The 23,396-nt window shown below is 47.0% G+C and overlaps 1 protein-coding gene across 6 annotated transcripts in view; it reads left to right on the forward strand.

Annotated features, from left to right (window-relative positions):
* The window catches only part of AUTS2 (activator of transcription and developmental regulator AUTS2), a 767,857-nt gene that overhangs the window by 683,963 nt on the left and 60,498 nt on the right, over positions 1-23,396 (forward strand). For all 6 annotated transcript variants that reach the window (XM_069874197.1, XM_069874201.1, XM_069874199.1 and 3 more), the window contains one exon: positions 12,531-12,579. In XM_069874197.1, the coding sequence (XP_069730298.1) occupies positions 12,531-12,579 (49 nt within the window). The remainder of the gene's footprint in view (positions 1-12,530; positions 12,580-23,396) is intronic.

A 23,396-nucleotide genomic window follows, 5' to 3' on the forward strand; every position in this document is an offset into this window, starting at 1 on the left:
TCTGTATAATTTACTCTAATTTAGCATTTGGTGGGTAGCAATATTAATATGACTCACATGCTTAGAGGGAGAAGCTGTGTTTATGAGGAACATAACTAATAGGTCTGTGTAAGATAAAGAATGCTGCCTCCCACCTCATTTAATCGTCTTTCCTCCTTTGGGTCCCATTTGTAGAATCTCACTATTTTACACCCCTTTGCAGCTTTGTAGCTACGTACCAGCCTACCTCCTCCTGCCCACATCCCCAGGCTCACCTCGTGCATGCAGTGCCCATATTTTGCACACTTTCTGAGTGGCAAATGCCATCTGAGTTGCACTAATTCACAACGGACTGTCAGATCTCCATCCTGCTGTCAGTTTTTAAATACACCTTCTTGTATTATGGCTGGGGCTTCTTGGAAATCTACCTTTTTGTAACCTCAAGATGCAACTTGACTCAGTCTTGATAAGTCTGTCCGGCTTGTGCTTTGCCAGACCGCTACCTTGTACTAAACACTTCTGCTTTAGAGCACTTTGAGCATTAGTACAACATTGTTAAGACCTGACAACAATTTAATGCTTGCAGTCTTGATGCTTTTATCAAACCTGTCTCTGCCTGTACCTGCTAACGTGGTCCAGCCAAGCTGGTTATGAGAGCCAAGTGGAGCTAACAGCGACTGGAACAACAAAGCATTTCTTGCTGAAAAAAGAAGTGTTATTGCAGAACTCTTCATAACCTGTGAATTTCGAATTAAAGCTCAACATTTTATAGTACTAGTACCAGGAAGTCCCATGTCTGTAACTACAATACGCACCCTGGTGACAATAACACTTGGATTTTATGCAATGCTTTTATATCCAGTGCTGAAAATTGAGGCACAGAGAAGTGAAATGAGAATCAGACTGCCTTCCGTGCCAGGGAAAGCCTGAAAATGTACCCGCAGCTGACAGCTAGTCTGTAGATGCTGGGCTACACTCCTACCTTGCCCAAAATGTGGCTCAGTCCACCTTTGCAGACCCGTGGGTCTGTGGTTCTGCTGCCCAGAAGAGACTTGGGTGCCACGTTGGGGTGGAAGGAGTGGAGAAACATGGTTGCGTTGCTTAAAATAGCCATAAAAGGACCCTTAGTCCTTTCTTGCCTTGTTTCCTTCACATTCACAAATGTTCATCTCTGTCTCTCCTTTTTTTCCATCCTTCCTAGGGGCGATGACTGACAGATTAATATATGTCTAGCTACGTGTCTTAGAAATCAAAAGGAAGGTGCTGTCAGAATCGCTTGTCAGAAAATGAGATTAGGCACACTTGTCATTTGCTGAGGATTGCAGTCTTTCAGAGATAAGGTTGCATTTAATGAGTGTAAAAAGCCTCCTTGTGAAAAAGGGGGTGGTGCAGGAGAGAGAGAATGATTATTTTTCTGGTGTCAGCTGAGTGCTTTATCATATAACTTGATACTGTGGCACCCTGGCAGGCACTGATAATGGCTGCTGGGGCTATTGCACCTCTTCAGTTGCTCTGCAGCTTCAAAAGTGATGACTTGTTACCTGCTTTTAAACTCCTCTTGGATGTCGAAACCCACTATCCTAAGGGAAAGAAGCGAAAGCACGTACAGTGTGTTTTAAAGAAAGACCTGTGAAAACACACAGCATAAAGGGAATGTGCTAAATGTATAGCCACTTTCCCCAGCAAACTATAAAGAATACTCAGCGGGTTTCAGTGAAATATGGAACTTGTCTGACAAGTGAAGGATAACTAATGAGAAACAGAGCTGTATCCCACTGAAACCAATTGTGTTTTGTTATGGAAAATATTTATCAAGCTTTTTTTTTTCATTTGTTGGTTCTCCTAACCGTGCCATAATAACTCCTCTTATGTGTGTTACTCGGTTCCTCTCATATCCATCTCAGTTATTTAAATCTGCGCTGGGGTGGGGTTTTTTTTGGTTATCAATCGCATATTATCATATTGTGCATGAATATTTTAGGGGAATGTTTCATTCATCAAAGTAATGGTCATTCTTTTGCCAAGTTAATGTCTTTGCACTGTTTAGAAGCTGGCTAAACGTACAGATTTATGGTTCATAATGTACTATCTAAATACGAGATGACGGTCAAAAATGGAATTTATCTGCTCAGCAGAAGAGACCCTGCATTAGCTACATGGTTGTGCTATAGTATTTCTTTACTTGGCATACCTCTTTTGAAATTATCCTTGGAAGAACAGATTTCTGTTGTATACTCTTCTCATCAAATGAGATGTAATTTTCATTATTTTGCTTCAATGTTAGAAAATGAAAGAGATTACTTGATTGGTTTATGGGGCTGATTCAGCATTTTCTGGGCTAAAAATGACCTGAAAGACAGAATGGGATTACAGCACGCAATAATGGATGCTTTATTCGGTGATAAGAAAGTCTCTTCTTCTGACTGAGAAGAAGAGAATGAAAACTGTTTCTCTTTTATTAGTTGATTCAGTACCCAGATATTGACAGACAAATTAATTTGAAATACTTCCTCAGTTGCAGAACCTGCTACCAGGCAGAAATCAGGGAAAGATAATAGCCACAGCTTAAAAGTGGTGCGCTTATGAAGTGTACTCACAGGAGTGCTCGTGGATGGGCAAGAATTTATATTTTATCTTCTTACTAGGTGACGGGATCTTACAAACGTTCCTGGTTCAACTGTAGTGTAGGTAGCAGCTCAAAAGCCTGGCAAGGTCTCTAGGAACTCCATCCAGCGAACCCATGTTCCATCACGTATTTAGTAACTCAGAATTAAAACCACGGGAAGGTATTCAGAAGACATACAGCGCGTGTATTTTCTTGTTGAAAAGCGATAGCCAGGCGTCGGTTTGGGGATTCACACTTTTCATGGTTGGAGGAGGGAAGGAAAGCCAACTGCGGCGTTCACCTCAAAGATCTCACACTGTTTGGAGAAGCTTGGGGTGGAAATGGCTTCGCAGTTGTAGGATGGTGAAGAATTCCTCTTCGGTACTGCGAACAGGTTCAGAAAATTGTCAGACCTCCTCTAGGTGTGCAAAACCAGGCTACATTCTGTCCTCAGAAGCAGTCGAGACCGCTTAGTATTTCATAGTGCCAGGACCATAAGGATAGGAAAGAGAGAGCAACCCTATTGTTCCCCGAGCCCCAGTTTTTATCTTTGTTTCCATTTGAAACCAAAATCATAAAACTGCCTGCAGAGCGGTTGCCTTGCTGTTCCTCTAAATGAGAATTCCAGCTTTTATGCTAATTCAGTTTCAGGTTTCTTTGAACCTGCAGTTTATGGGCCTCTGCTTAAAACTGCAATCTGTTCTGCATAAAAGAAGGGATTACAAAGTGGTTTAGTTTTGCAAATGTTGCAGAAAAATAAAAATAATAAAAAAGTTGCACTGTCATTAATACGCTCTCGCAAAAGTTTTCTGCTTTGTCAAATGAAAAGCTTTACTTATACCGAGAACTTACCCAGTGATGTTATATAGTCCGGTAGATCTGGTTCCTTCTAAAAGGTGCATTTACTTTATGTTTGTCGCCTTTTCCCCTGCCTTAACTCAGCAGAAAGCACACGAGCGCTCTGGCTCTGCTAGGAGGGCCACGAAGAAAGCGTCACCTTCATCTGCTGCCAGGAGCCAGGCCGATGCCGAGCACTCCCGGCAGGGCAGAGCCCAACCTCCAGGCAAAACCCGGCCTCACCACAATTTACTTTTATTGGCATCTGTTGTGACTTTGTTACAGCATAAACCAGTGGTGATTTTGTTGTTGAGGTCACTCAAGAACAGGTCCTTTTCTTGAACCTCTTGAAAGCGTTAGAGTTTAAATACTTTCTGGTTGGGACATTATGCCGTGGCTTGCTGTTCGAAGTCATAAAACTCTGCTGATAGCTTCATAAATTCTTTTCTTGGGGAAAAAGAACCTGCTCTCCTGTCCAGTAACGGACAAAATTATGTATGTTTTCAAAGCATTATAGAGGACTTTACAAGGCATTGTAATCACGCTCCAAACTAGACACCATTGTGTCTTCTGGAAAGATTAGCAACTTAATGGAAACATAAATGTTTCCAGTGTTTCACAGAATACCAAAGAATTGGAATAGCTAGTTTTCCATTGCCAGGAAAAAGCTGCAGAACCTTCCAGGTGAGGTGAGGTTTGCCATAAATAATTTAATCCAATATAATCTGCTGTAATTTCAATATTCATTTGCTCTCTGCGCCAGAGAAGGGTAATTCTTCTTTGGAATTACTCTACGACTTGGAAACAAATGCCTGCTTCTCTGCCTGCCGTCGAGACAGCTTTAGGTCATTTTTATAAAATAGTTGGATCTGAAAACCTCTTTCGCAGAGTAAAAGATCTTGAAATCACTTTTGATCCAAGTTCAATGCACTTCATTTGGCTGTTGTTGTGGCAGAAACAAATGTCGGCGCTGACAGAGACCACAGACAGATGAAAAAAAAAGTCTGGCAAGGTCCCACACAGATAAGAGACAGAAGGTTTCAAAAACCTATCCAGGCATAACCTAAAAGACAGGAAAGTATTGCTGTCAAGAGAGAGGGAAGCTTGATCCAAAGGCCATTGACATCATTAGGAGATGGTGGTGGATTTTTTTTTTCCCTTTGATTTAATTTGGCTTTGGGTGAATTCCTAAACTCCAAAGTTCTCATTCAGAATTATAAAGCACGTTGCGTGCATGTATAATGTTCTAGCAGGAAAGCAGAGGTCCTCTACTTATCTCTAAGGCACAAATAATGAACATAATGAGGCCCACAGCCCTGCCAATAAACCTTAACAGCCCTGGGGAGATGAGTAGGTAAATGCATTTCTGATTTTGTGTATGCTGAGATTTCAGGTGTGGCATGCGGTTAACGTTTGAAAAATCCAGTACAGACAAGCCCGCGGTTTAATCCAGGCTAAATTTATCAAATTAAAGCCTTGTAAGGAGTCTAGGCTTTAATTAGACCCGTTCTTACCATGTTGAGATGTGGAAAGTCTTGACCAAAGTGCTCATAGAATATATGAGCTGCCACACCTTAATACTGTGCATTCGATTCCTCATCCGGGTAGTCTCGCCATCCATGCATTCCCGACTCCTCCGGTTATTGTGCAGAGAACACTCTGCTGGCTTTGATGCCTTTAGTAATTTCTTTTTGATGGAGACCAAAAACTGCACTCAAGCCATCCATTTCCTTCGCCGAACTCGTGAAATAGCCCATCGACTGCAATAGCTTTTGGCCACTCTCCACTGTTCATTCTAGTAGCCAGACATGAAGCTATCTTTGCTGGGTTTCTAGAGGAGGAGGTTACAACCACCTCTCTGAAGGCACAAGATTGTCTTTGCAATGCGTATTTGGTAGGAGATGCAAAAAACAACAGCCAAAGCTTATGCTCAGATATGTTGTCGAAATCTAGGGATAACCCTGCTAAGATGGACAGCTTTGAAGAGCTCTTATTTCCATTGATATCACCAGGATCTGAAGTTGGCCATGATATTTTAATTTTCTGAAATGGAGCTGTTACGGATGCGTTTGTCTCCTGTTTATCCTTGTTGTCCCCATCATGCATCTTCCCACGCAGTTGTCCCAGTGGAGCCCATTGCAGTCGGCGCAACTGTACCTCAAAAAAGAACTTTGGAAGAGCCATGCTGAGGAGGAGAACTGTTCTTAAATGGGTCACACAGGGATGGAATGAGGAACACATGAGGAATATTGTCATAAAATCCAGTAGTTCTACATCAGTAATCAGTAGGAAAGTTTTCGTAGGTGTTTTTACTCTAGTATAGCACTTCTGCTTGTGTGGGCAGCTCAGACCAGGCTTTTCTCCTTCTCCTCACATGCTGCGGGCAGGGCCTTCGGAGCTGCAGCCAGGGTGCTGGGCTGTTGCTCGGGGACTGCTCAAAGCCATGCGCTCACCTTGGTGCCCCAGGGCTGGGAGAAGGGCAGTCCCTCTGCCCGGAGCTGGCTCAGAACATGACCTGTGTCTTTCCAAGCTCCCTTTGGATTTTGGGTTTTTAACACTTCTTCTGGTTCAGATGAGGCCAACCACGTGCCCATCACCATTGCTCTGCTTTTGGTTTCTAGTTGGTGCCCGTATCTCCTGTCTTCTCCCTGGCAGCGTCCCCTCCTCCAGGCTGAGCTGCGCTGCAGGGGTTGAGGTGAGTAGGGTTTGGCAACCCCATCTCTGAGGATTTAGCTCAAATCCATTGGAGCCCACTGGAGTTCTAATTCCATTAGCACTTTAGCCCAATATTGATCTGAAATCTGGAAATGCTCCCTGGGCATGGCCCCACGGGCCTCTAAGACCTATCTTAGCACCTTCCATTTCCCAGGAAGCATCTCAACGTATGAGGATATGGTGCCAATGAGCATAACTGGCTCTCATCTTCACAGCAGCTTGGTTTGTAGGAGACATCATTTGGCTCTGACCAATGCACTTCAGTGAATAATCATTCATACAATAAGGTACTTGGGCATTTATTTGCTGCGGGTGCTACTCCTAATGGTGCACGACGCTTAGGAAAAAACAACAGTGACTAAGAAATCCATTACCGTTGATGATAACTCTTGGTGCTGGAACTGGAGTCGAGCCTTTGGGAGCTCAGGAGCCAGGTCCCACCAGCTGGAGAGCGATGAGAGCTTTCTGCACAGCTGGAGGGCTCTGTGCTGGATGAGGTCTTGTGGTCTTTTTGCCTAAATAACAAGAGATGGGATGAGAGGAAATGGCTTCAACTTGCGCCAGGGGAGGTTTAGACTGGATATTAGGAAAAAATTCTTGTCCCAAAGAGCGGTGAAGCGCTGGCAGAGGCTGCCCAGGGAAGTGGTGGAGTCACCATCCCCGGAAGCATTCAAAACCATGTAGATGTGGCACTTCGAGATGTGGTTTAGTAGGCACAGTGGTGTTGTGTTGGACTTAATGATCTTAAAGACGTTCATAAGCCACATAGATGTGGCACTTGGGGACCTGGCTTGGTAGGCACGGTGGTGTTGGGCTGGTGATTGGACTGGATGATGTTGAAGGTGTTCAAAAACCATGAAGACGTGGCACTTGGGGACCTGGCTTGGTAGGCATGGTTGTGGCGGGTCGAGAGTTGGAGAGGATGGTCTTCAGCAGTCTTTTCCACCCTGAACAATTCTGTGATTCTAAGCCGAGGAGAGGTGGGAGGGGTCCTGTTAAAAAAAAAAAGAAATGCAATGTCTATCACAAACTCTGCTAAATGCAATACGATAGTTTGGATGGCGTGATGTGCGGGGCAGGAGGGTGGGTGTGCAGGGATGGGGTCAGTGTGAGGGGCAGGGGGGTCGGTGTGCGGGGCAGGGGGGTGGGTTTGCAGGGCAGGGGAGGGTTTTGTGCGGGGATGGGGTTGGTGTGCGGGGCAGGAGAGTCGATGTGCGGGGCAGGAGGGTCCGTGTGCAGGGCAGAACAGTCGGTTTGCGGGGCAGAAGGGTGGGTTCGCGGGGTAGAAGGGTCGGTTTGTGGGGCAGAAGGGTGGGTTTGTGGGGCAGGGGGTCTGTTTGAGGGCCAGAAGGGGCAATGTGCGGGGCAGAAGGGTCGGTTTGAGGGGCAGAAGGGTGGGTGTGGGGGGCAGAAGGGTGGATTTGCGGGGCAGGGGGTCTGTTTGCGGGCCAGAAGGGTCGGTTTGCGGGGCAGAAGGGTCAATGTGCGGGGCAGAGGAGTCGGTTTGCGAGCCAGAAGGGTGGGTTTGCGGGGCAGAAGGGTGGGTGTGCGGGGCAGAAGGGTGGGTTTGCGGGGCTGGGGGTCTGTTTGCGGGCCAGAAGGGTCCATGTGCGGGGCAGAAGGGTCGGTTTGAGGGGCAGAAGGGTCAATGTGCGGGGCAGAAGGGTGGGTGTGCGGGGCAGAAGGGTGGGTGTGCGGGGCAGGAGGGTCAATGTGTGGGGTAGAAGGGTGGGTTTGCGGGGCGGGGGGTCTGTTTGCGGGGCAGAAGGGTCAATGTGCGGGGCAGAGGGGTCGGTTTGAGGGGCAGAAGGGTGGGTGTGCGGGGCAGAAGGGTGGGTGTGTGGGGCAGGAGGGTCAATGTGTGGGGTAGAAGGGTGGGTTTGCGGGGCGGGGGGTCTGTTTGCGGGGCAGAAGGGTCAATGTGCGGGGCAGAGGGGTCGGTTTGAGGGGCAGAAGGGTCAATGTGCGGGGCAGAAGGGTGGGTTTGCGGGGCAGAAGGGTCAATGTGCGGGGTAGAAGGGTGGGTTTGCGGGGCAGAAGGGTCGGTGTGGGGGCCAGGGGGGTCTGTGTATGCGGGGCAGGGGGGCTCCGTGTGCGTGTCCCCATCCCCTCCCCCCGGGCGGGGCGGGGGCGGGGCCGGCGGGGCGGGGAGCGGCGCTGGCTGCTCCGCGCAGTGCGGAGCGGAGCGGGGACGGGCGGAGCGGCCACCCCCCCCGGCTCTCCGCGGGGATTACAGCCTTCTCGAGGTGCTTTCGGAGACAGCGGGGCTGGAAGAACCCCCGATGGAACCCACCAGGACGGCGGGAGGGACGCTGCCCCGGCGGGAGCCCGCTTTGTCTCGGCAGAGGACGGGCATGACTTTTTAAACAAACAAACAATCGTCCCCCTTAAAAAAAAAAACCAAAAAACCTCCAAAAAGGAGGAAAAAAAAACCCAGGAAAGCAGCAGGCACCCGCAGGAGGGAGGTGCGTGGGCAGGAGGGGCCGCCCCGCACCCGGAGTTGCCGCCGCACATGGTTTTCTTTGTCCTGCTGCTCCCGTAGCGGCCGCCGCTCGCTCGCGGTCCCCGCGGCTCCTCGCTCTCCTCCCGAGGAAACCAGCCACCCAGCGGGGAGCCGGGCAGGGAAGGGCTCGGGAAGGATGGACGCCGGGCCGCCCCCGCGCCCGCGCCCCGGAGTTGTCCCCGAAAGGATTAGTTGGGCTTCGGCTGCGGGACTTTGAGAAACGCGCTGGAAGTCGGAGTTGCCGGGCGCTCCCGCAGCCTCTCCGGGCGTCGCCATGAGCCCCGCGCGGCCAGCAGGTACGGCCGGGGGGGAGCCCCGCACCGGGGTCGGCTGGGGGGAGCGGGGAGAGGGCGTTCGGGATGCTGAGACCCGCAGCGGGGCCAGCAGGGGTGGATTCGAGCTGCTGAGCCCCGCGCCGGGACCGCTGGGGATGGGGTTCGGGATGCTGAGCCCCACAGTGAGACCGGTGGGGATGGATTTGAGACGCTGAGCCGCTCACTGGGACTGGAGAGAAGGGGGTTCGGGATGCTGAGACCCGCAGCGGGGCCAGCAGGGGTGGATTCGAGCTGCTGAGCCCCGCGCCGGGGCCGCTGGGGATGGGGTTCGGGATGCTGAGCCCCACACTGGGACCGGCCGGGGCTGTGGGAGACAGAGAAGAGGGGGTTCGGGATGCTGAGCCCCTCACTGGGACCGGTGGGGATGGATTTGAGATGCTGAGCCCCTCACTGGGACTGGAGAGAAGGGGGTTCGGGCTGCTGAGCCCCGCACCGGGACCGGTAGGGGTGGATTTGAGCCGCTAAGCCCCGCAGGGATCAGTGGGGATGGGGTTCGGGATGCTGAGCCCCGCACCGGGACCGGCCAGGGCGGTGGGAGAGCGAGGGGAGAGGGGGTGTTGGGGATGCTGAGCCCCGCACCGGCTGGGATGGGGTTGGGGATGCTGAGCCGGGAGGGCAGGTGCCGGGGACGAGCCGAGGCGCTGCTGTGGACGGAAAACGTTCCAGTCCTGCATCCAGCGGGATGACAAGCGCCTTCCTGAGCGAGGGAAGGCGCTTCGGATCGGTTTGTTCCGTGTGGGTTTTAGCGACCGCCTGGTTGTGCCGTTTCGCGTTGAAAAGGATCCGCCGCGCTGGGCGAAGGGGGTTTGTGAGGAAAAGGGGCTCAAGTGGGTCCCGGCTCCCCATCGGCTGCCCGAGGGGGCTGGAATGGTCGGGAGAAAGGGGAGCGGGGAGGCGGTTGTACTCGTCCCGTGTGATGGGGCTAACCCTGCTGCGAGAGCATCCCGGGGGCGCGGGGCCGAGCGGAGCGAGGTTCAGGCTTTGCACCCCTCTTCCCGAGCCCTGCACCCCTCTTCCCGAGCCCTGCACCCCTCTTTCCGAGCCCTACACCCCTCTTTCCGAGCCCTGCACCCCTCTGCCCAGCTCTGCACCCCTCTTCCCGAGCCCTGCACCCCTCTGCTGGTCTGTTGGGGCTCTCGGGTTCCCTGGCTTCGTGTCCCACCGGGTGCTGTGCCTGCCAGGCTCCGGGAGAACCGCGCTGTGGGCACCAGCGTCTGCCCGTGTGCCACGCCGAGGTGCTGGTGTGTCACCCCGGATGCTGTTGTGCGTTCAAAACCCTGAAAAAATTCTGAAAATGCAAGTTCAAAAAATTCTGAAGCCATGAAACAGGCTGAGTTCCATCTCGCCGTCCGAGCCGGTGCGATGGGTTTGGGTGGTTTCGATGGAAAGGGGATTTTTCCAGTCGCTGTGCGGTTCAGCTGTGCATGGTCAGTAACACGAAGTGAGACTCGCTCTCGGAGAAGCTCTGTCTTTGTGAAATTATTCCTTTTTTATATGCGTAACCGTCCCCCAGGTTGCTCACGAGAGGTTCTCGGGCAGGGTGTGTTGCGCACCACGTTATGTCCAAAAGTGCCACATCCAGGAGTCACAGCAGTGTTCCTGGCTGGTTTGTGCCACAGCATGGAAAAAGGTTTCTTTTGCCTGAAAAACCGTAGCTTAAAAACAACCAGTTGGTTTACGCTTGGCGTGAGAGCCAACTTCTGCAAGAAATGTTTTCCTCTTTCCAGTGTTTGGAAAAATCAAGGGATTAGGAAACTCGTAGCTTCCCTACGCTGCTCCGTCTCAAAACCATAAAATAAAGTAGTAGCTGAAGCTGTAAGAAGAAAGCAGATGAAATTCACTGGGAAAGGTTATTATTTTTAATCAGAGAGCAGGCTGGCAAGGTTCTGAAAGCATTGAGCGTCTCTCAATTTGTTGGACTAATATTGGGCTGCTCTTTAAAGCACGTGGCCTTCTTGATCTCTTCAATTTGTGCATTATTCGCGTATTTTCATTAATTTAGAGAAAGTTGTCGCTGAATAATAAATCCATCATTGGGTAATAAATCCAGTGTTTACAAGGCATTTAATCGAGAAGAAATACACCAGCTCAGCTTTTAAATAAGCCAACGGTAATCTAGTAAAATCTGTCTGGAAGTCTGAGAAAGAATACAGCTATTTTTAATAATTAATCATAGAAATCTTGTGTGTTGCTAACTTGAGGGCAAGCAAATTATTTCAGTGTATTACTACACTAAGATATGCAGCCTGAATTGTATCTACTTATAGGTAATTTCACACTGAAGTTTTTGGTGCAGTCGAGTCCCTAACATATGTTGCCTTTCTGAGGGCTTTTATCTGATTTCGAATTGAGAAATTCCTTCCCTTCAGCAAGAAAAACACAGCCTGCTCTCCAAACAGGCAGTGGTTTTAATTATTTTTCCTGAATCCGGTGAGGAAACAGTTTGTAAGGGAAGACTACAATCTTTCTCGAGCGTTGCATTTTCCCCGTTCGCACTGTCTCGTTCCTGAGCACATTTCTTCCTCTGTATTTTCGAACAGCAGACTGTCTCCGTGGGGCTGGATCCAAGCTACAGTTCAAAATTGAACAGCTCTGTATTTTGTGAGCGCGTAGGTGGTTTGAGTTGGAGCTTCAGCTGCGTGTCTGTGTGTGTTACACGCGTGTGTGCCCAAACACAGCTCTACACAGATGCATTAATCCAACGCTCTCTGCTCTGGGGCTCAGGATGTTTGTAAAACCAACATTTGCAGTGTTACCTTCCCCCGGCTGCTTTCTTGCTATTCTAGTTTCTAAGAGGGGGAGCTCAACGTTTTTGTGTTTGAGTTAAGCGAAGCTTTTTAACAATAGGCGGAAAGATTAAGTGGCGTGCTCCGATATAAACAGCAGTGGCAGATAAGGTGCTATCACACTATTAGGAGGAAGAAAACCTCCCACGGATGAAGACGGCTTGATGAAAAATGAAATGGATTATTAGTTTATACAAAGCGTGGTGTCAAGAATTCTGATGAAGGCGAGTCTTGTATGGAGATACATACAGATATTAATGTACTCTTTCAGAGAATACGTAGCAGATATTTATAAAATTAATGAACCAAGTTATTGGCATAAGACAGTAGAAATTGTTGGTACAGCGAGGGTTTCCAAAAAAACACTTTAAAAATGAATGAAGAAATGCGCCATTCTGCACAATTCCCGAAACTGTGACTCTTCTCCATTGCAAAATCGATGTTGGAATGCGCTGGGTAACGACAGCACAAAAATATAGTTTCTGGGCAGGTAATATGTTGAATAAAACCTCATTTCTTTCTGTATGAAATAGAGTCTTTCCGAATGAGCATCTGCACTGCAGGGCGGTGCAGCGCAGCCTAACAGCACCACCTCATGGACACGGCTTGGGAGGCTCCAGCTCTTCGCTCTCCTTGGGTTTTGTCACCTGATTTGTGTCTCTAAAATATACATAATATGTGTGTGCATGTGGATAAATGCACCGCCATGCCTTTTGAAATCTATCACTCGTAGAAAACGTAACATTATTTTTTTTATATTGCTCTTTCAGGCATCTGATGCCAGCTCTGAAAAACTGTTCAACGCGGTTACAAATAAAGGTAAGACTGCGATTCGTATCGCAAACATATATTTTTTTTTTCCCCCCTCAACACATTTCTTTTCATGGCAATTTCAATGGGAGGTGAAATGTAACTTGTCTCGCAGAAATGTCGCAATCAGCTTGTTAGTGCTTTTTATGTTTCTCTTGGTTTCAGACGTGTTCTGTATGCTTGGTAATTGCTTTGCTTAAGCAATATAAAATAAAGGCTTTAAATAATGCATTGCCTGCCAGGTCAGAATTAATTTAAATAACAATATTAGGGAATAGTTTATTTTACAAATGACTTTAATTTAAGCTCATTTAAATAACTGTAAGAGTTTTCAAAATGTTTTAACTTGATTGTTACTCATCAGCTACATGATAGACGTGGAATTATGAATAGCCAATTTGCACTGCTGACAGTAATAACCAGCCAACGTTTCGTATTCACAGGATAATAGTCATAAACCATGGCTTACTGTGCTGTGTGCTTTCTGTAGAGTTAATAAATGATATAGAGGGCCACATTTAAATATTCAGTATCCCATTAATTTCTTCCAAACAGCAATCCAAAGAGAGAGCGGCTAATGATATAACAGTACATTAAGGGAAAACTCACCCTAAATCAGTGCCAGTGAGCTTCTGTGCAGAGCTGCTGTCCTGCAGCGGCGTTATTAGAAAGACTGTAGGCTTTAGGGCTTTTTTTTATTTTTAATTTGTATTTTTAGTTTGCATTGTGTTTTTGCGAGGAGGGTAGAGGGAGCAGCTCTAGGCATGAGTTATGCCAGCAAGTATAATTCAAAGCCTTTGAAACACATCTGTTTTTCACCTACTGTCCTGTTTCTCAATGAGAGTGTGTAACTGCTTAGTAAAAGGCTGTGCTTCTATCTGGTATTTTAACTTACTGCGTTTTGAAACATTTGAGTCAGTTTGCAGTAGAAAAGACACATTTGATTAATTTGAAGTTTAGGTCTTTTTTTGTTGACCAGGAGTGGATTTTATTCAGTGTTTGCCTTGTGTGCTTCTCGCTGGGATTGGGTTTGTTACTCCAGTGGGTCATTACAGTGTCTTCCTGGGTATTTTAATTCCACAAAGCTGTAATGGACATGGCGTGTGACCCCTACGTTGGGATTCCCATGCTGATACACCATTGCTTCTGAATCCTGCGCTGCATATTGAATTATACGTATATTTAATTGTGTTATGGATCCATATTCCTGTTTCTCACGTATTAGCGTCCTTTGGAATATGATCTGGATGGATTATTCTTGTGGTCTAAGTAGGTTATCTCAGCTGGCAAGCTTATCTATCCTTAGATTTGCATCTGCAGGTTCCCCCTGGAGCAGGCGGCACAGACAACTAGGAGGGAAGGGGTGTGTGTTTGGAGTGACCCAAGGCCCCCAAACTACATGTGACTGCAGCTTTATTTTGCTAATTCACTGTAAAAAAGCTTTGGCATTTGAGCAGCCCTTTCTTGGGGCTGGGCCAGTGTGGAGAGGAGGAGAAGCCAGGGTGAATCCACATTCCTGGCACTGGCGTAACCAGGGTGAGGGGCTCTCCTCCCCGGAGGTGATGGATACAGAGAAGCCCCTCTTCCTCTTCCTTTTTTTTTTTTTTTTGTGACTCAAACACATTTCCCACATTCTTATTTTTGTTTACTTACCCGAGCTTGATTCAAGCTTGATTCGTGGCATCTATTTGGTTGTGAATACCCATGCTTGACAGGGAGCCTTTTCTTCCAAGCTACTTTTCTTTGGTGATTTAGTTCCCTTGAAAGGATTAGGGTTTCTTTGTGTAGCCTAAAATCAACATGGGCTTTTCGAAGCTTTGCTTGGGAAACCATACACAAATAAGCTTTCTAGTTGACGGTAGATTATTTCTTTGCCCCTTATTTCCATCAAAATGGTGTCTTTCTTTTTTCCTCCTGAGTTTCCTCTTAAAGCCATATGCTAATTCCTGTTGGTAACATGAATGACAAGGGAAGAATCAATGCAAATCCAGGTGCGGCCAAACTAGGCTGACTGGTATTTTTTTTTCTCTTACCCTTTTTTGTTTTCCCGCTGGGGAGAAAGAGATTAAGGGGAAAGAGGGCAGCAAAAGCATAGGGGACAGTTTTATTAAAGGGATTAGCATTCAAACTGCTAAATATCAGGGAAAGCGCCTCAATAAAGCTCCCCTGTTTGGAGATAATGTCAATAATTGCTTGTAGCCAGGTGCAGGGTTGTTGGGAGGCAGTTGCCTTCCCTAAGTGTCTGCCCTGGGGATGGCTGCTGACTGCCTGGGTGCTGTCAGTTTGATGTATTCCAAGTTCAAGTTCTCTCAGCAATTCAGTCTGTTTACTTCCAAGCCAGTTCTTCGCCCCCTGTGTTGTCCACGGCTGCTTTTGCCAAAAGCAATAAAAGGAACTCGAAAGAAAGGTCAGATTTGCATTGGGTAAGTCATGATGAAACCTTCAAAGCTTCTGGCTGATGGACCAGGCTGGGAGGGCTCGGCAGACTGACAAGTGTGCATCCCTCCCTGTCCAGACCCATTCCTCTCCCATGGCCCGCGGCCACCCATGTCTTACATGCATATATTTTTCTTGCCGGTTGAGTTTTGCAGAATTTTTTATAGCTGAGGTAGCAGAAATTAGAGGAATGATGTATCTACAAAGCAGGTAGAAATCCTCGAGCGTTTTAGGTCTTGTATATATATTTTGTCCCATTTGTGTCACTTAGTTGTGGACTTCAAGGCTGAAGGTGAAATTGAACTCTGAGTGCGATAGATTAGTATGGATGTGTGATGTAGAACAGTCCCTTCCTCAGGAATATTAAAAAATCAAGGGCAAAGTGAAATTCTTCTCCAAAGCCTTCCTTGACGATGGGGGTGAACTCCCTTGAGCAGAAGTCTCTCAGCTTCCACTTAGGAGTTTGCTGCCCTTAGAGCTCCTGGGAAGATGCATTCCCATATCGAGAAGGATCCTTTGAGTTTTGAGGGTGGATGTTGGGGCCCCTCGGGGCTGGGACACATGTCATAGCCGAGCGATGTTGCACTGGAGATGGCTGCGTGGGTCCCACGTCAGCTCTGTGCTCCCACTGCTTCTGGAGATCCCCAGCTCTGTGCTGTGTCTGCAGCAGGGCTGGGAGTTTGGGAGGGACGTGGCTTGGTCCCCAGGGCAGGAATTGCCACTGCTGCCAGTGAAATGAGTTGTCCCTGGTCGTGAATCAGAGCCCTGCGCTCCAGCCCTCGGGCAGGAATGCTTACCTTGTGATGCTTGAAATTATCTAGAGAAATGATTCCCATGGAAATCGGGGCGGGTGCGCTGGGAAGTAAACACCTTAGAGCTCCTGGGCTCTTAGTAATGCTTGAAAAAGGGGCTGTTGCCATCTAAATGAAGGAGGTGGACAAGGGGTAGAAGAGGAGCACCTCACCCTCCTGCAGCTCCCCGTCTGCCCCCTCCCTCCCTGCAGGCTGGACCTTCCAGTTTGGAATCGCTGCTTATAGTCTTTAAGTCTTCAGAAGAACATTTACACTCTGAGAGCGTCAAACACAGCACCATTAATCATGGCCAAAGTACAGGCGTTGTTCATGAATTTTTCTAACGTGACTTTCCAGTGTAATTAAATTCCATTATCTCTTAATAATTTAAATAGACACATCTGAAGCTGTAGAGCAGGCAGCTCCTACTACTACTGTGTGTTTCGTTTATGTTAACTCCCTCCTACGTACCCTTGGAAAACAGCTTTTCCTGGAGGGAGAAATGAGTCCCAAAGTGGTGAAGTTTTCATTTGTGCTGTATATTGAAGTTTGCCTTTGATCAGAAACACAATTGGGCTGTTACAGCTTTTTATGTTCAAATTGTTTACAGGATGTTCATGTAAACTTTATGAATCCTTCTGCTTTGTGGCACCACCAGCTGTCAGGGAAATATTTATATTCTCAGCTGGAGGCAGATCAAGGCGTCTGGGTTGCTAGTCCTCGCTGGTGGTTGAAATACCGGTCAGATCAAGCCCTGGCTTTTTAGATGGTTCTATGGCAATATCCTTCCCTAGAAAAACAGGCGTGGTGTTGTCTCTGCCCTCGTCTGTCTGTGGTGAATCATGTCTTGAGGATCCTCTTCAGCATCTGTTTCGGTAAACAAGTAGGGAGCTTAAGTTGGCAAATACTTCTCTGCTGATCCCATTGACGGGAGGTCTTTGGCTGTGGAGAAGTGCTCCCACTCACTCTAAGTAAACCATCCCCACAGCCTGTCATGTTGAATATAAGTGGATCCGCTACCCTATAGATGGCACGTGTGCAATATTAATGTGGTCAGTGTGCCAGACAACTGATTGCTGCTGCCTCCCTCCCTTCCAAGGGGCTGTAGGAAGCTGCCTAGCATCCTCACTCGTGAGGTGAATGTTCTCCACTGAGGGCTGCTGTCTGCATATGTTGGTTCTCCGTGCTACCTCTTTTCTCCTCGCTGAAGTGCTGCTTCTTAGCTTGGTTTTTGGGGCTCCAGAGCAATCCCAGCACTGCATGAAACCAACTCATTGGCCAGCAAGCCACAAGGACTGCTGAATCATACAAGCAGTTCTGCAGATTTCTTTTTTTTGTGGTCGTTATGATGGCTCACCCTCCCAAAGTGATGCCCTGGTGGTGGTGTCTCCTTGCCTTCCAGTGGAGACTTTGCGACTGGTGTTGGATCACTTGGTTTCCCTGTGTTTTGTGGGTTTCAAATGGCTTTTCAGTATTTTCCACGTGAAAGTTCAGCGTCTCGTTAGTGAGAGACTGAGCACTGGAAAAAAGCCTCTGGTTTTGGGGACCTCAGGTTTCTTGTACCTGCGAGTTAGATTAGAAGAACTGGTGCATCGCTTTACTCTTAACTTCCAAGTCAGACAGACAAAAAAGTCAATATATGTCTTGAGATGGTCTTTTGTTCTGGTACATAAAAGAGCAAGGCAGTTATCTGTGTCGTGAAGGCTTTATCTGAGCAAGGAATGTGTTCCACAACTTCCCCTGGTGGCTACGTCTCCTGAACACAAACCGCTCCATCCATACCCTTCCTGTGCCTCCTCCTCCTTTACATGCTGGAGGATTTTTGACTGGGACACGGCAGTCAGGCAGGGTTGCTGGGAGATCCCATAGCTGCTCTGGTTAGTGGCATGTACCCAATGTGCCCAGAGGGACAGGTGAAGTCCAAGCCCCTTCCCAAACTTTTCAGATCCTAAATCCTACAACTTACAGTCTTATAAAACGGGAATGTTCTAAGGCTTCACTGGTAATTTTTAAGTTAGCAACTCAAACCAGCTAGCATGGTATGAGCACCTGTAGCACTGGCTTTTCTTGGCTAAAATAGTGGGAGGGAGACAGTTGAAAGCATTGTGCTGGGCATCCTTGCTCATTTGGACTGGAATCAAATGCCCTTTGGTGTCAGTTGGTGATGTGTCCCCCTAAGAGTTCGCGTAAGGCTGTTGATTTTAGTGAAGTGAAACTCCCCAGTCTGGGTGAGCGAAACAGCAATATTTATTAACACATAATTGTGTCTATTTTGGAGAGAGTATTTGTTTTATAGATTAGACTGTATTTGATTTTCTCAGAAGGGACTTATCGACATTGGGTTGTAAAATAACATTGTGATAATCGGTTCAGAATAAGATGGAAAAATTCTTGGGACAGGAGTGTTCTGATGACAGAGATCCTGACCTGCCATACCTGCAGATAGCCAAGTCCACACTGGCATCTGGCGTGAGATTTCAAAAACAGAGCATCCTGCAGACCTCCCATATTTGGCCTGCTGTTAGTCTCTCCCTTGTAATAAAATGTTGTTTTCTCTGAAAATGTATGTTTATTTAACTAGGTCTCTTTTTGCTTCACAATCTGGATTCCATTCAGTCAGTTACCACTCCAATTAACTAACAATTATTTAACATTAACAGTAATTACAGACGCCAGTTAAGCGCCTACAGATGTCAACTGTTAGCTTTGTACCTAATCACTCAATGAAATGGAGAAAGTTCAACAAACATCAATTAGCCAAGCAATTAGTATGAGGTAGGAAAGAGCATGTTATCGTGTGTGAGCTGATTCAATTTATTTTATTTTGTCAGTAAAACACACACACACAGACAAGCAGCAATAAGTTGCTGAGATTAGATAAAGCTGTATTGTTTTGCTGTTTATACAAGATTTTTCCCCTCCTCTTCTTTCCTTTACATAACTTAAATGTCCTTTGCCAGGCATTTGTTATCTTATCAAATACATTTCATTTGAATTGGAAAAGCACAGCAATGTCATTTTCAGCAGAGAATCGAGGAGCATTTACATCAGGTTTACACCAGCTGAACTGTCACCTTAGCAAAGCTACTCCTGCGAGTAGGTTTAACCCTTGAGTAGGCTTAACCTGGGAGTTAAACCAAGGACTACGTAAACACCGATGCGCTTAAGCAATGGATACGTGGGTTTAGATAACACTGAACAGCACTAATTGGTTCCTTCATCTGATTTATTCATGTATTTAAAGTTGATATTGGGTTGAGTTGAGCTTTGCAACAACTTTCTTAGATTGTAAGAGGACACAAGGGCTTTCTCGGTGTATGAGTAAACACGGCCTGAGCTGTCCCAGCTCAAGGGTGGGAACAACCTGCCTGGCATGTTTTTATTATTAGGGGAAGTTTAGACTGAACATTAGGAAAAATTTTTTCACAGAAAGGGTCATTGGGCACTGGCAGAGGCTGCCCAGGGAGGGGGTTGATTCACCTTCCCTGGAGGGGTTTAAGGGACGGGTGGACGAGGTGCTGAGGGGCATGGTTTAGTGATTGATGGGAATGGTTGGACTCGATGATCCGATGGGTCTCTTCCAACCTGGTGATTCTGTGATTCTATTGCTTGCTGCTGTCAGGAGAGCATTGACGGTCTGCAGCCGCCGTAGAGCTGTACGCCGTGTGCTTGTATGGCTCAAGAAATGGGAAAAAAAACAAAATAGGAATGGGCCATAAGTTAAATTGATCTTCAGAGAGAAACGGTTTATTTATAGCCACCATCCAATGTGCGTTGGATCTTTAAAGATGTTGTGCAGACTGCAGGGCTGTGCAGGAGGTTCTCAGTGTGCAGTGTGCCACATAGGTAGGGGTGCCTGTGCTTCACAAGGATGTAGCGGTGCCACTAACCCACCAGTTCACCTCCATAGTCTCATTTTCTATAGGATCTAGTGTTTTCCTGCTTGGCACATTTTAACACTCCTTGCTCAGGCTGTCTTACATCCAGTTAATTAAAATAAAATGCACTCTGAAGCATCTCACATCCCACAGCGATCAGTTGTGACGCTCTGGGTGTCAGTAGAGTTTCACAGGGATGTCTGTATGAACGGTGTTTTTTTCTTTTTTATATGAAGTCTTCATAGCAGCCTAAAATCCAAAGCAAAGAGCCTTTTTTCTTCTGTTCTCAACTATCCTCCAAACAAGAATGCCTTTCGACTTTGTCACCACACCGACATACTTGAAATGTTTCTCCACATGAAATGAACCCACAAAGTAAGATATTATTTTATCAAGCAGACTGCCCACAGAAGTCCATGAAGTTACTTGACTTAGTCATTGTTTTCCAAAGGGTGGGAATAGGAGCGGAGAACCACAGACAGATCTCACCATTGCTTTCCAAAGTCTCAGCTTTTTTTTTTTTTTTTCCTTAATAAAACCCCACAGTGTCTGAACATGTGAAGGGTTTCTTCAGCATGTGACTTAAGTGCAAGAGTATTTGTCGGAGTAGGCAGAAACGCTGAAATTGAGCTTCCAAGTGAGAACTACCACGTTCGTTGTGGTAGCAACGAAGACCTTGTCAAGGATGATACTTTAAATGGGTGAATTTTTAACTTTCTCATGGCTCAGTGTGGTTTGTCCAAAAGAAAAAGCAGCGCCTTGTCATGAAGTGTTGCCACCGTTTCTCAAGATGCAGAGAGGGTTGTAAGAAGGCATTTGAAGCAGAATAAACATACCCCAGTGTGTTTTAGGCTTCAGCTTCGTATTGTCCTTCATTGCTTGACTGACTTTAAACACTTATTAACACTTAAGTGCTTTGCTGGGTGAGGACCAGTGTAGTGGTATCATGCAAGATTCCCATTCTTGCGACCCGGGTTTTTGAATGGTTGGACTCGATGACCTGGTGGGTCTCTTCCAACCTGGTTATTCTATGATTCTATGACCACAGGACTAAATCCTGACAGCCTTGCGACTTTCAGCCTCCTGACATCACTTGTATTTCCTTTTCCTTCTGCCCCTGGTGCAGCTGTGGGACTGAGGGAGATGCTGTCTTCCCCTAGCTTTGGTTGGACTCTGTGATTTCTCATCAGAAATCGAAATGCAGCAGGAAAGGTGGGATGGTTCTGCGTCCAAGTTGCTCAAGTGAAAGGTCTGGTGCGGTCGGTGGGCAGAGATGCACAGGCAAAGCGAGGGCAGAGGGGCTGCCCCCACCTTTGGCTTCACCTTGCGATCTCCACTTGCCCTGGTATCACTCAGAGCACGTGGTTATTTAGTGTAACATAAGCTGTTTCCCAAGCTCGTTGTGACAAGTACAGCTGCCAGGAGCTCTTATAGAAGTGTGTCAAGTTGCGAGTGCACGCGTATCCGAAAGGGACATTGGGCAGCCCTTCAGAAAGCTACTTAAAAAACACAGTGTAAATGTATGTTAAAAACATGGCATAAGAGCAGATAAACTACCTAAGTGCCTTTGAGAGCAGTATGTGGCCTTGGCTCACATATGCTGGAGAGGGGAGGAGTGCTGCTGCCTTCTATACTTACCAAAAAACTACTGTTCTAAAAAATCTTTTTATTTTGATTATAAGACATCCTAGGCTCACAAAACGATGTTCAAATTTGAGCTGGGGAGAATTTCCACATGCAAGACTAAAACCCCACCAGACTGCTTGAGCTTGTGTTTACAGCAGCAGGATTTCCTCCCAGCACTTGAAATCCTAGCTCAAGGCACGCTCACAGATTGCCCCGGTCTCACCAGGGCTGCCTGGCTCACTCCAATCTCCTGTTTTCAGCCAGAGGAGCTCCCCAAACCCCATGCTACCCTCTTACCTATGTCTGTCTTAAAGTCGTGTAGAGGCTTTGGAGCATGGGCCAATCCACCTTCTTCCCCCACCTTGTGGGAACCTTAGTGCTGGGTTCACGTCGTGCTTAATGATTCCTTCATAGGTTTCATGAAATGTTGCGGGGTCAGGAGGCCAGGTGGATCAGGGGGACTTGGGTTGCACAGGTCAGAGCTTGGCTCATGGTGAGAGAGGCAGGGAGGAACTCATGGCTTTGCTGCTCCACGTGTTAGGATTAGAGGACTGGGGAGAGGTTCAAGGTATAGCGCTACTGAGCTCCCGCTGCAATTTGCTATCACTTCCAAATATTTCAGGCTAGTGGGCACTTTTGAAAATTGGAGGCAAAGGAATCTGAGTGGCTTGTAATAGAAACCAGCTGCTGCAGAGCAAGCTGTGTCCTAAGAAAAAATGGCTTTATGAAAATAGGTCTGCTGAGTAATAAAACCACAAATTAATACTTAGTTCATTTACTAGGTAGTTAGTGCCGTAAGCATTTCAACTTCATTTGTTAAATGAAACAGCATTATAAAAATCAAAAGCAGATGAGCAAAAGCCCTGGTTTTACTTCTGCTTGCTGTTTTTTATTGTCAGTTGTTTTGTACAATTGTAGCCTCTGCAGCTTTGGGCGCAACAGACCCTGTTGCAACAACAGCACCGTTTCTGACAGTAACTTTTTTTAAATTTTCTCCTCACTATTTTGTTGCTGACATAAATGATTGTCAAAATCTGACTGGTAGTTTGTCAGTGCCAGGTGGGACCTGCTGTCGCTGAGGAGGGGTGAGAAGCTGTGCTGGGAGTACAGCACCTGTTCTACATCTCAGCCTCAAGTATAGGTCTCCTTTGTAACTTTAGATTACAGCTCTGCTTGGAGTAGTGCAAGGAAAGCGTTGTCATTAGGGAGTTGCTCTCCCAAGGTTGTCTTCAGTTCCTTCGGCTATGGGGGGCAATGACACATTTCAGGTGTCAGTAGATGGAAAGTCTGATAAGGATGTTGAGTTTCTGACACTTCTGGAGATGAATTTTCCTCCTGCTTCCAACTGCATTTGGATGATGGTACCTAAACAGTTCTTTAGGTACTACGGACGCTTCCCGAAGTTCAGACTGGGAGAATTTGGAGGGACTCATGGACTCTCACCTCTTCATCAAGAGAGAGAGAAGAATACTCTTGGTCTTTGTTTTGGTCTTAATTCATTGCCAGAAGTTCTAATTCCCAGTCAAGTGGATGGTGATTCGAAGGTGAAGATTGTTGCTGTCTGAATAAACAGCCTCTAGTATCTTTGGGATCTGGGAAGCTGTTGCCATGTGGATGGTAAAATGAGAAACTCAGTGTTTTGGAAAGAGCGATATCGAAGGGTAGTGCTGACCAGGTTCTCTGAACACATGCTCCCAGCAGGAATGAGATCAGGAACAATACTAACAGTCACAAAACACCGTATATAGACTCTTGGGCCACACAAAAAAATCTTGTGATTATATCAGGCAGGTTTAAAGCAGGCCACTCTAGGCAGAGTTGGTTTGAAGACCGTGGTTCTTGAGTAACTGGTCATTATAATCCAGTTCATATTTGAACAGTCACGTCTGATGTCAGACAGGGTGAACAACTCTTAGAGCACACAAGCAATTGCTTGTAAGCGGCTAGACCGATTAACTCATGCTGGTACCAGTCATGTAGCTGTGCCTGCAGTGCTACTTCTGGTGGTGCTTTCTACACATCAAGAGAGATATTATAAGTCATCTTAAGCCATACCTATTGCAATGAACAAACAGATCCCTATTGACTATGTTTG

Source organism: Phaenicophaeus curvirostris, chromosome 21 (genome assembly GCF_032191515.1).
Source record: "Phaenicophaeus curvirostris isolate KB17595 chromosome 21, BPBGC_Pcur_1.0, whole genome shotgun sequence".
NCBI lineage: Eukaryota > Metazoa > Chordata > Aves > Cuculiformes > Cuculidae > Phaenicophaeus > Phaenicophaeus curvirostris.